At 44.0% G+C, this 13,194-nt stretch overlaps 1 protein-coding gene across 1 annotated transcript in view; it reads right to left on the bottom strand.

Annotated features, from left to right (window-relative positions):
- Positions 1 to 12,962, bottom strand: part of CRIM1 (cysteine rich transmembrane BMP regulator 1) — a 179,207-nt gene extending 166,245 nt beyond the window's left edge. Inside the window, exon 1 of the mRNA XM_084261363.1 lies at positions 12,596 to 12,962. Coding sequence (XP_084117489.1) covers positions 12,596 to 12,947 — 352 coding nt within the window. The 5' untranslated portion in view covers positions 12,948 to 12,962. The remainder of the gene's footprint in view (positions 1 to 12,595) is intronic.
- Between the last annotated feature and the right edge of the window lie 232 nt (positions 12,963 to 13,194).

Genomic DNA, 13,194 nt, shown 5'->3' with positions numbered 1-13,194 from the left:
ACCCAGCTATGAAGGGTGGGTTTTTCCTCTTGCAGTTGGGGTTATCAGAAGCTGTCCTTCAGTGCAGTCAGATAAAAACTGTTTGTCATTCAGTAGTGTGACGCTTCATAGAAGCCTAAAAACTGATTGCAAATAACAGTGTACACACACACACTCACAAGAATATTGACATTTAAGTACCATCCACCCACTGAAATGTGCAGAATATCCTCTCACCTGTGTTTTTTTCCTGTTTTGGGAGAAAAAAATAACCCAGCACCTGGAAAGAGCTTGTTTTTCAGTATGTGATCTACAGAAAGCATCAGGGCATATTCTCCCGGCTATGTTTCTCCCTGTAAAACCATGGGCTTGCTCTACTGACAAACAGCACGGAATAAACAACTAAGTCAATTTTGGAAGGAGGAAAACCTCCTCCATGGGAACCTCATGGCTCTTCTACTCCATAAAAATAGCAAAGGAAGAATAGTCATTAACCCCAGGAAGTAATTTATCTTTTTTTTTTATTATTATTAGTTAAAGTTAACCTATCATCTCATACAGCAACTGTATCAATAAAAGTCAAAGGAAGTGTAGAAGTTCCTGAAGAGAAACTATTAAAATTCTTTCAAGAGAAAATGCTGCTTCAAGTAACATTTGAGACACTTCCATCGTGAGGGGGCTGTGCATGCAGAGGGAGAAAAAAAAAATAACAACAATCATGAGAATTTGGAGAACAATAATACATCCTGTTTTTAAGAAGCCGGAATACAGCCTGGACAATTTGTATTTTATACATCACAGCAGTAATCCATGTACTGAAAAGAACAAAAGGAGCTATAGATATGTTCCAAGATTCACCCAGCCAGGTGTTTAATGGTCTTAGGAAAACGGTTTGAATTGCTCCTGGTTTCTGACATACAGGCTCTCCTCTCCTACCACTGCATAGGGACCAGGAGCTGTGGCAGACCCAGAGCCCACAGTGCACTGCACCATTGCCCTGCATCCCAGCTCCCTAGAGCTGCTCTACCCCCAGGCTCCAGGACCACCATTGCACAGACAGATGAGGCACATGGAGAGCAATGCCAGCACACTTTTGCGTTCCCAACACACCAGTTCAGAGCATTTTTGAGTTTTTGCCCTGTGGCATTAAACACTAGATCTTTTCAAGGCTGATGGAGATTGGCAAATCGCCTACTGCACGAGAGCTGCTCACCCCACATAAGGTGGGACCCACCTGGCATGGAAAGCAGAGCCATCCCTTACAGCAAAATGCCTTGATGTTGATGCACCACACGCTGTGGCACTACACACAGTATTATCTGACTTCCAGACCACATCTCTCACCTGACACCTCTTGTGGTTTTTCAGATAGGAGCAGAAAAAGAGGTACACAGGAAGCCCATGACCTAGTACTAGGCCCACTTAAAGTGTTAGATGCCTTGCCCCTTCAAAAGTTAGCTCTGTAGTTAAAAGGATGGAAGACAGAAGAAATCCCTCTGGAATACTTGCAGACTATACACTTAAAATCCTGAATCATGAAACAGAGTGGTATTTATTACTGTGAGTGAATACAAAGAAAGTCACATTCAGATGGGAAGAATGCAAATCTAGTTCTAGCCTGGACATCTTTTACCATACTGCTTCTCACACAATTTCATTTCAAAACCAGATTTCCATCAATGAAACAGCAAACCTGTAACAAGCTTATTTTAGTTTAGTAAATCGATGAAAAGTCTAGTAGCATCTTCCATGCAGACTTCAGACTCCTTTTCCTAGTTGATTTTGTCTTTTTATGAACAGAAGTTAAAGGTCCTGCTAGATGAATACCTGTTTAGCATTTAAGAGTAACTCCTTAGAAGTCACATCTAGACAGATAAAATTCCTTGGAATGAAAGGTATACCCTCATGAAAGCACCTGCATGAGCTAAAGGAATGAAACCAGCACCTCACTTTGATTCAAAGCTTTAGTTACTTGATACAAAGTCATCTAATTCTCAGCTTGATGAAGATAAATGGCGGTCTAATACAGCATGCTTGTTCCTTTAGAGATCGGAAATATTTAAGTGGATAATGAAAACACGACTTGAACAAAGTCTAGGCTCTGTGACACACACCATCTAGCCTCTATTACTCTCCCCCTGCACCCCCCCCACCAAGAAAAAAAAAAAAGTCATGGCCTGCAGACTATTCACAAAAACCCAAAAACTTTTACACACCAGTGATTTGGAGAACTGTGACAGTCCGTGAACAATTCCATACTGTAGTACAAATATTCTCCTGAATGCTGTTTGAACTTCTCTGTGCCTTCCTTTTCAAGAGAGTGCTCTTTCATGCGTACCTCTCAAATCTGGATGACACTGAGATACAGCCATTTGTGAATGCTTTACTTCTCCGCAAGCAGGGTCTACAAAACCCAAATGTAAGGATCTAAGAACTACTCAAACTTCAGTATGCACATCCTATCTTCTAGCTGACTTCTGGGACATTTCAAAATACAAAAATCAAGTAGGTGTTTACATTTTCAGAAACAATCCATCTGAAACAATCCATCTGAGAAGCAGCCCAAGCAAACCGTTAGTTTCCATCCAGAGTGATCTTAGTTTCACTACAGTTTCCCGCTACCTCATTGTGCTGGCACAATCAGGTAGGGGCAAAAAAAGGGAAGGGACAGTCTTCCTTGCAGTGCTGGGCTGATATATATAGCCTGGGCTGTTATATAGCCACTTTGCTACCTTTTGCACAGACACCTCAAAGTGTTTCAACAGTCCCAGGAGGCTGATAACTATAGCTCGAAAGACAGTCATTCAAATCCTTTCTATCCACACTTAGTTCTCTACTCTTTCCAACTCATTCAGGCAAGATCTCTTTTCAGACAATAAAATAATTCTGCCTTTGCTCAGACCAAAGTTAAGTCTAAGAAGAATTTAAAGAGTACAATGTCTAAGTGTGCTTTCATATTATGAGGAAGCCATGGGAGGGGAGGCATAATGTTAATTCCAAACTTCTTTCATTTTCTTCCATCGCTCTTATAATCACTTGCTTTCTGCAAACCAAATGTTTCAGCTTGCTAGCAATTCAATGCGCTGCTCTGGGTTGCTGAACTCTCAAGTCCTGTCATACCATGTGTCTAAAGTAGGGAAGAGGATTAAGGCATTAACAAGTTGAACAAGAGGTCCTTAAACAACAGGTCCAGTCTGGGAAGCAGTCTGAGAAATACAACCTTAGTAAGCAGCATTCCTTTGCTGCTTCTGTGCTAACTCCTACATACCAGCACTTGCAACACAGCACCACAGCAGAGTGTGCAAGGTGTGATGCTCACAACCGAAGCAGGTATGTCTTCTGCACCTGACAAGCTGCCCGTGTTTTCAGAAAAGCAAGAAACGATGAGAAACTCTAAAGTACACAGTAGCTCACTGTAGTTGCATTTATTGTCTTCACATACAAAGGTTCATCTCAAAACAGGTGCAAGTTAAAATTAAAAGGAAAGACCTCTTCAGAAACTCTTTCTCCATAGCTTACAGTTATGTTTTTCCTTCCTTTAAGTCCTCACTTCCCTCTGCCCAACACAATCTCCTCTTTTGTCCCACAACCCTTGTCTTCCTTTCTGGACATTTGATAAGTATCAGCTGTCAATTGGAAAACCACATACTATTCTCCTTCATTGGTTATAAAGATAATGCATCACTCATAACCAGCAGGCAACACGCTGTAACCATCACTAAAGTATCGCTGCTGAAAACTAATATGCAAGCACTGCACCAACAATAATCCTAAATTACAGTTCAGTGGTGAGGGGGTAAATGGAACTGGAGCGAATTGAGCAAACTGAATGAATTTACATGTAACCACAGCATGTTTCTCAGCTATTTCTGCCTCTCAAGTGTGACAGTTTCTCACTATGTTGAAAAATCAAAGACACCTTCAAACACACTGCCAATCTGTAAGGGAGACAGTCAAAGTTGCATCTCTTGCACTCTTTCAAATCCTACGAGACAACCGTTTTCACAGTGACACTGGAGCGATCCCTACTGAGACTGGTACTGCCCTCTAGGAAGGTCAGGGGGGAACCTTTCAGAAGCTTCTCCATCAAACGAGATCCAGGATCTCCAGCACACTGAAATACACGACAGTATTTTCAAATCAGTGCTATTCATTAAGATGGTATGGGACTCAGAAAGGATTCTGCAGACTTGCTAAAGTAAAATAAAATGAAAAAAAAAAAAAAGGGGGGGGAAATACTTCTTGCCAGTAGGCTTTGGCTTTTCTTTTAACAGGAAAAAAAAAGAACGATGGAAAGGAAATTCATGTTTCGGAGGAGCTGAACAATAGAAATGACTAATCACCACTAAAGAATGCTTGAAACCCAGCCCCAGACCTTGAAAAGCAGCAGAAAGGGAAGGCTAGCCTTGAAGTGAGCTTATGCTCATGTACTGGCTGCAATCCTCTCCCCTCTCACTCCTTCAGTCAAGTCATGAATCGGGGACCATAGCTGGCAGAAACTTTTATGGTAAGACACACAGCTGAGAATTCTATGATAAAGCAGTTTTTCCACCTTTTGGAAGGATCCGCTTTCCATGATCAAATCTTCATGTGGAATGCATGTCAGCACAAAAGGGCTTTGCAGCCTCACAGTAAAATTTCTAGTCAAAGCTAGAAAGCAAAACCATCCCATAACATTTAGATAACTCAGGAACCCTGGACATTTATGGCTTGTCTCCAACCTGACTGCCTGCTTTACCTTATTCAAGCTACAGCAAGTATCTCAGGTGATCAAATCCCCCATACAGCAAGAAAGATTTTTACTGCAGCAGCTCTGCGTGTGTCTCAAGGCAGTTATATCATACTAAGGAATGCAGAAAGTATTTAAACAAACCAGCTTTCCACTCAATTATCAAAAAATCCACAGAAGCCGCAAGGAAAGCAGAGAGATAAATGGAAGCATTAAGTGAAGCATGTGATGTGAGCAACTATTTCAAGTTTTAAAGTTTTCCCTTGCCCACAATCTGCAGTATTTCAGTTCTCCACGCATCCCCCTCCTTTTTTTGTGTGTGTTTCAGGGTGTATGGGGGCAGGTGTTTGGGTGGTTTGTTCGGGTTTTTTTCTGGGGGGGTGGTGATGTTTTATTTGGCCTTGTTTAAGATTTTCACTATTAGGATTCCCCCAACAAGACTGAATGATACTTCCAATAACATTTTGCCCCAAAGATGGTCTAAATGATAAATAGAGAGTTCCAAAGTCCCATCCCTAGACATTTAAGTACCAGAAATATTTTTCCTTGCAAATACATTAATCATATGACCAGAACCACATCTTATTTGTAAATAGCTGATTGAAAGTATTTCAGTATCCCAGGGTTTAATTGGTCAGACAGAGCTTCTGCAGTACTCTCCTGATTAGAATGAGCATGGACAACAGCATTTCAGCTGCTCTGGCAGATTTTTCCCCCCAACTCTAGAAAACTCTTTAAAAAAAAAAAAACCAATTGCTAAAGGCTCAGGAAAGAGCCAAACCTTCATACCAGTTTTCTAAAGGACACTAAGATTTCATTATTTATTCCCGTCCCCCGTCCTCCTCCCCACCCCCCCCAAGTTGCACACTGCACCCGTAGGCTACAGAAGCCTGCATGTACAGCACCAGCCTGCCTGCAAACTCTAAACTGAAGCTGCTCAGCAGAGGCAGAGCTGACAACAGTGGGATAATTCTCACCTCAGACAGATTCTCTAACAGTGTTATGAATAAACCAATCTATACAAAGCCTGGTCCACACTATTAGAAGAAAGCTGATACCCTAAACTTTCTGCTACTTTTCTCCCAGTCATTAAGGCAGCATCACTGAGCATCTCAATTACAGGGCTTCAGAGAAATTCCAATTTCTTTAGGTACAGAAGACTACAGGGAAAGACTACATACACTGGATTCAGAATTAGCATTAAGGCTTTTCTCGTTTTCTGAAACTTAACTTAGGGACAGACATCAACCAGAATCTATTATCAAAGCAGCACATTTTATATTAGCACATGTAATAGCATTATCAGCTTTTTATCAACAGCCCATCAGTGAGGGGAAGAAACACCTCCTCCATCTGCATCCATCCAGCCTTTCTGAAAAACCTCCTGAACAGAACACATCAACTATAGGAAAACCCTTATTTAATTTGTTTCAGGATAAGTGACCCAACAGAATGGGCACACTCAGATTGAGCAACATTACACTTGGGAGATTTTTCATTAATTAAAAAAATACCCAAACAAACAAAAAAAAACAATCCATCAAACAACAACAACAAAAAACCCAAACCACCAAACCCCACACTCTCCTGAAGCCTATTGGTATCAAGGTACCTGGCCATATAAGGCTTTAATTTTTGGAAACGAGTAAGAACCTGGGGATGGGTGCCTATCTGTGAGCCAGAGCTTTTCCCCTTTGTCCCAAACGCTACCCTCTCCTGTTTGTTTTCTTACTGAAAGACCTACAGGCTCCTGAACCACAAGGTGTTAACACAATTTGTGGATTCTGAAGTTAATTACCCAGCAGATCCAGTGAAAGCTGCTGGAGACCTAACACTGCCTCTAGTAAAGGTAGGAACAGCTTCCATTCATTTCAACACTAAGGGCTGACTTCCTCCAAACATGGCCAAACTAGTCTGTTTAGACTACAGCTCCCTCAGGGAGCATCTTTTAATCCCTATGCTTATGTGGAATTTAATCTAGATAGCCTTTATAGAAAGTTATCTTCACATCTTAGTTTATATTGGTAAATTTCTCCACATGCATAAGCTTTCTTGTCAGTATCAGTTGTCCAAGTCACGTGGATATTCACCAAAAGGCTGAGAGCTACAACAGAACACCTCCAGGCTACAGCCAGTATCAGGTGGAGTCTCAGGCAAAACCCTGAAGTCACCACTGCCAAGTTTACGCCTTGTGTGGATTAAATGGATTGTCAAATGAAAAGCAGTTTACAAGTCACAAGAGACATTTAATAGGTCACTTCTACGAAGTATTTAAGCCATTAAAGCAGAAAAACATTTGGTCCTGCTGGCAGGATGCTATACCCTTTACTCATTGAGATGAGGAATCCTTGGGGGGGGTGGGGGGGTGGGGTTGCAAAAGGAGAGGGGAAGGCAGGCATTTCTGAGCCATCTGAAAGGATTAATTATTGCATAACATGCCTGTCAGTCAAATGACATTTTGGTTGACTAAGTACTATGCACAAACTTAAATTATGTAAGTATTCTTGAACCAGCTAGAGGGTACTTAAAACAGTACAACCATGCTTAGGGGTGCGTAAGTTACTGACAAGTTGGAAGGGAGTTAAAATAAATAAATTCTTTACAAGCAAGATGATTTGGGGGAAGCTAAATGAAATAACCATTTTCTACAGGGAAAAATGCACATCGGCAGAGGATGACTGACACAGTCGTGGGGAGATCAAATGGCTTTTATTTGTTTTTATTTGTTTAAAAAGAGATTATTCCTCCTAATGTAAGTTAAGAGATTTAGTCATTCAGCCTATTCACAGTGAGTTTTCTAGTTTTAAACTGTGCTGATCAACAACAGCAAAAACCTACAGATTCCTGAATCAATATCCCTCCTCATATCCATTGGACTACTCGTTTTTGTTGCAATATCAGAAACAAGCCATTCCTAAAATCGAAACATGATGCCCAGGAACAGAGAGGACATTTCCAAGTCAAATGAGCACCTGATCCAATTCAGATTCCAGGCCACACTCAAAGTTACATGCTCTTACTGTTGTTGAGATTTCCACATTGACAGAAGTCAGAGTTGACACAGCTTACAAATTATCCAGCCTGTGCATAGCAGGTCAGCATATGCATAGTAAGTGTTTTCTGGGGGGTGGGGAAAGAGGACTGTTAAATATAGTAAGGACTGGCATATCAGAAGCTGAACATTCCCCATTAAAGAATTACTTCTCATTCCAGTTTCAGAAGTTTGATAATTTTTGTGATTTTTTTTTTTGACACCATGGATAATTTCTCCATTTTTCCCCAGTAGCCTGGGGATTGTTGGCTTCATGCCAACAATGTTTTGGTGCACCATTTAACACCTGAAAAAGACCCCAACCTGATCATCAGTTCTAACAGTTGATGTGTACAAGGAACCTCCTCCACTAACACATGGACATCAGAACCATTTGCACATTTCCCCAGGTCTTCACTACACAACAGAATAAGAAAACAAACAAACAATAAGTCAAGAAACCTGGGGAATGGCATTCCAGTCAAACTGATACTAACAACCAGGTTACCATATGCAACTTTTACATCATTTGAACTTCAGTAACTCAAAGCAATACTGTGTGATCTTTAAGGGTCTGAACACCACCACAGGCAAGAAGCAAAGCATGTTGTATTGAAGTCCGTCTGGAGACATCATGTTCTAGTCTTTGGGTCCACTGACGCATTAGATGTGGAGCACAGGACCAAAACCAGCTGAGAAGGTTCTCCAAAGAGTATTAGCTGCAAAAGTTACAACCAGAAGCACCACTTGTGGTAAAAAGACTAACAAGCCTTGTTCTTACTTCAGACAAGCAGAAGAGAACTCAATTAGCATGTGCTTAAAATGATGCTCAAACACCAAAAAAAAACAAACCCACTTAACTCTCCTCCTTGCAACTGTAAAAAAATCCCTAAGTCTTAAAAGTGTCATTTCTTCCCATTGAAAGTGCCATTTCTTCCAGTTTCACTTCATGTTGGTTACAGACAGTACACTGTGCCCTTGAAGATCATACTCTGCTACAGGCTTCTAGGGGAGGAAAGTCAGCCCAGGGTAGGCGTAATGCCATATGTATGGGAAGAACACGCAAGCTCTCCCCACCTGCCTCAACAAGGAGCCAGACAACAATGCTCCAACCTTCCAAAAATCTGCAGTTCTGTATGAGAGACTGGGACTGGTCACAGTGGGGCAAGCTTCTACCACCGTCCTAGATGATTAACCCACCCACTACCTGACATTTGCCTAAGATGCACTACAGCAGCTTTCTCCTGGTCCCAAGGGAACTCCACTTCTAGAGCTACAAGTTAGGCAGAAAAGCCTCAAGTATTCAAGGCAAGACTTAAGTACAGCAGCTAACTGCCCCATCTCACTCTCCACCCCAAGAAAAACCCCAAAACCAAACCCCAAACCAACAACAAAGCCTACCAAAACCAACCATGAAGCAAGTAAAGTATAACATGATATTGGTGAGCCAGTAGGTCATCAATACCTTACCTCAATAGCTATCTACAGGCCAACTTATATAGAATTATATTCTTAAAGGAACCTACAGATACAGTAAAACCATCAGTTTCATTAACTTTGCATCTCAAGTATATAGTGCAAAAACTTACACTTTATTATACAGTGAAAAATAACTCATTCAACATTGTTTCATATGCTACTGTTATGCCTTAGAATGAGTTCAGCAAAGCAGCTGAGGCCTCTTCACCTAAGAGCACCAAAAATTGGGGAAGTGTTGAAACACAGGCAAGAAGAGGGTGATCACAAGAAATGCCTTCACAGAGCAACAAAAATCCTTAGGCAGAGTTTTTCCATGGCTTTACAATTGCCCAGAAGGCAGGAGCCCTGCGCAGAAGTCACGGCTAATGGGTTCCTGGAGAAGGGATGGCTCTAGGTCTACCTAGGTCACCTAGGCAGAGAGCAGGTACAGCACCTGCTCCAAAATCAAAACTTCTGAATGCTAAGAGTGTTCAGAAGGCGCTGCAGGCTTTTGACACCTCAGAGACAATCCACTAGCAGCATCCCTGTAGAGCCAACAGAGGCTGGAGGCAAGTCTCTCAGGACTGCCCTTCAGTAAGTGTACGCACTCACACCGGTGGAAGCTGACCTCAAAATTACTCTTTACCAAGAACAGAATTACATTCAGGTAAAGCATTTACATACTTCAGTATAATGCCACAAGTTGAGCCTTAGAATTGCATAAAGATGTGAACAGTTAAGGTGGCAAGATGAGCAACGACCTCTTTCAGGCTTTCGAAGGATGAAGAACAGAACAACAGCCATTAATGAGCAACACATTTCATTACTAAAGACAGCCTTAACAAAAACTACTCCATTCCTAGTTTCAGAGAGAGAGGCTACGAGTGACAGATGCCACAGGGACTCCTCCATCAGGTGTTACAGAGCTCACGCCAAGTGCACTGAACACTAAGTTAAGAGACAAGCATTTTTACTGGCTGCAATTCCAGCTCTTAAAAGTTTTCTGTAGCCTAGTGAGTGTTGATACTCTAAAATAAGACACTGCTGAAGCTTCAAAAGTGATAAAAAATATGCTTATAACTGTAGCCAGTAGGGGTCATTTCAGTGTAAAAAATTGCAGTGCAAGAAGAGGCTAGAGACAGGAAGGAGAGTAAAAACATCAATTTCTATTCACATGGTTCTATAAGTCACTTCCATTTCCTCCTCCCTGAAGTAGAAAAGGGTTTGCAGTCCCAGTAGACAGTATAAAGAAAAATGTAGCCTTTATTCTGTTAGTTTCTAAAGACGTGACTTAGTATACTACTCACACATCAGGTATCTCCAGCCCAGCCTGTTGCACGTGTGCCTGTAACCTGCACAAATGTTTAGGTCACAACGATCAAATAAATGTAGCTAATCAACCTTTATTCAGGGATGGGAGGTAGTACATTAAGTCCCCATTTTCCTTTCTGCCACCACGGTACACCACACGCACCCCGAAGAACAATATGTTACTTCTGTTGCTCAGAATGAGGCAGTTTCCTGACAATTCAGTAATAGGTATTCCAGGACTATTTATTAAGCTGGCAGTTCAGCTCAGTTGCTTTTCATCTACAAGAATGAAAATTAAATAGATAAGTTATCTCCCCGGCTATTTCTATAGGGACAGCTGGAACTAGTTCCTAACCACAACACTAATTGAAACGCAATCTTGCCAACAAATGCTTCATACTATTTTCAACAGTAGATGGGACGTGTTACAAGTCGAGCTACAGCAACGTACACATTGCATCACTTCAAAGGAATGAAATACTCCTAAACTGCCAGAGAGGACCGTACTGCGATACAGCGAGGGAGCTGAACATTAAGGCATTTAATCACTGCAGCCTTTCAGTTCCTTTAACTGAGAGAGGAAGGGAAAAATCCCACCCAAAAAAGCTGTGAAGCCAAGCTTTTACTTGAAAACATGCGAAAAGAGAAACTCGTCCGGAATCAGGTAGGTTTTTAAAGTACCTTTCGCCTCTTCCTTGCTTCTACTTTTCTATCTAAGAAAACTTTTCCAATACTTATTAAAAACAAGAGAGAGGGACTACAGCATATCCAGCAACACGGTCTCAACCCAAAGCCTTCAAAGTACCACAGGGCCATTTATTTTTTTTTTTTTAGACTATTTAGGAACAGAGCTTTTCCCCCTGGGGCCGGTCCTGCATCCCCCCGCACCAGCGGCAGAGGCTGATGGGCTGTAGCTCGGTCGGGACACACCGCCCTGCTCTGCGGCGGCTGCTCCCGGTTTACTTGTGAGGGAAGCCGGAGGAGTTTCAAGCTAATAACGAGCGCCGGGAGAAAGGTCAGCTGCTCACTAAAAATAACCGGGTTCAGCGCTCTCAAAACAGTGCGTCGCTTTAAGTGCGAAGGTTTTTTTTTGGGGGTGGGATTTTTGGTGGGGTTTGTTTGGGGTTTTTTGGACAGATGCTGCCTCCCCATCTCCCTGGACTTTGTGCTGCCCTCTACCCGCCGAGAGCAGACCGCCTCCCGCTCCTTTTCCAGAACTGTCGAAGCTCCCGCTCCCGGTCTCACATACATATATACATATCCCAAACTACTGGTTATTTGTAATCTCTTTACAGCGCCATATTTTCCCCTCAGCCGGGGGGAGGGGAGAAGGGGGGAGAAAAGAAATAGAGCCCGGGGAAGAAGACCAAAAACAGGACTCAAAATTTGCTTTTGGCCCTATGTTAGATTGTATACGTAAAGAAATAGATCCGAGGGACTCTGCCATAAAATTTGAAGGGGGGGGGGACTCAACTCCCTCCTCGTTTCGTACCGGCTCATCACCTCACAAGCTGCCGGCAGGATGCACAAGTGACTTTGAGGGGAGTTCTGCCCGTGGGGGCTTCTCCCTTCCCCTTGATGCTCCAGCAGGGAAAAAAGACATCCCTTTCTCATCGCACACCGAAGCGGGGAGGTATTCGGTGACAGGAACAGGAAGGAAAAAACTTTACAACAGATGATCAGCCTTTGTGTTTCCTTACAGAGGAGGGAATCCGGAACAGGCATCGTGCGTGCACGACTGACCTCCGCCGATTTTCCAGCTGCCAAAGCCTTCCCAAGCCCTTTTATCGAGGAATTCTAGCTGGGCATCCGTGTTGACATAAGCGATCGCTAAACCAGTGAAACGCTAATGGAAAGGGGGAAGCGGAAGAGCCTGGAAGTTTAACCTAACAAAATTAAGGCTAAAACTTTTTAGATAAGGGAGGAAAGCTTAAAAGACGCGGTCGCAGATGGGACAGGCGGGCGGCGGGTAAGGAAGGAGGACGAACCGGCGCCTTAAGGCACCCTCCTTCCCTCCCCGGCGCCCAGCGGGTACCCCCTCCCCCGGGAACGGATGGACGGACGGATGATGTCCTGCCACCTCTCACCTTCGCAGACGCCCACTTCGTACTCGGTGATGGAATCTCCGTTGAGCGGAGGTCGGATGACACAGCGCAAGCCCCGGTCGCAAGCTCCGTGCAGCCCGTAGACTCCCCCGCAGCTTTCGTTACGTTGCCGAGCGCACATAAAACAGCAACCGCAGATCCCCAGCACGATGCTGCCGGGGCAGCTCTTCGGTTCTTCGCATTTAGACTCGTCGCAGGGCAAGCAGACGAGAGCCCGCGTCCCCGACTCGCCCAGCAGCAGGGCCAGCAGTAACAGCCACCCCGCCGCCGCCAGGTGCCAGCCGCCGTCTCCGCCCGGGCGTCTCCTCCCCGCCGAGACCGCTGCCAGGTACATCCCGGCCGCCGCAGCCCGGCCTGGGCCGGGGGGGAGCCTGTCGGAAGCCCCCTCGCCGGGCGGCGGACCCGAGCTCCTTCCCGCCGCCGCCCCCGCCTCCGGCCCCCCGAGAAAAGTTTCCTCTCGCGGCGGACGCTTCAGCCAAACTTCTCCTCCGGGCGGCGGCGGCGGCTCCGCCCGCTGTCCCCTCCGGGAAGCGGCGTCCGTCAGTCCGCTCGTCCCTCGCCCGCCGGTTCCCGGTTTCGAG

Source organism: Gallinula chloropus (assembly GCF_964237585.1).
Source record: "Gallinula chloropus genome assembly, chromosome: 3".
In the NCBI taxonomy this organism is placed as follows: domain Eukaryota; kingdom Metazoa; phylum Chordata; class Aves; order Gruiformes; family Rallidae; genus Gallinula; species Gallinula chloropus.
This window is presented reverse-complemented; position numbering and strand designations above follow the sequence as displayed.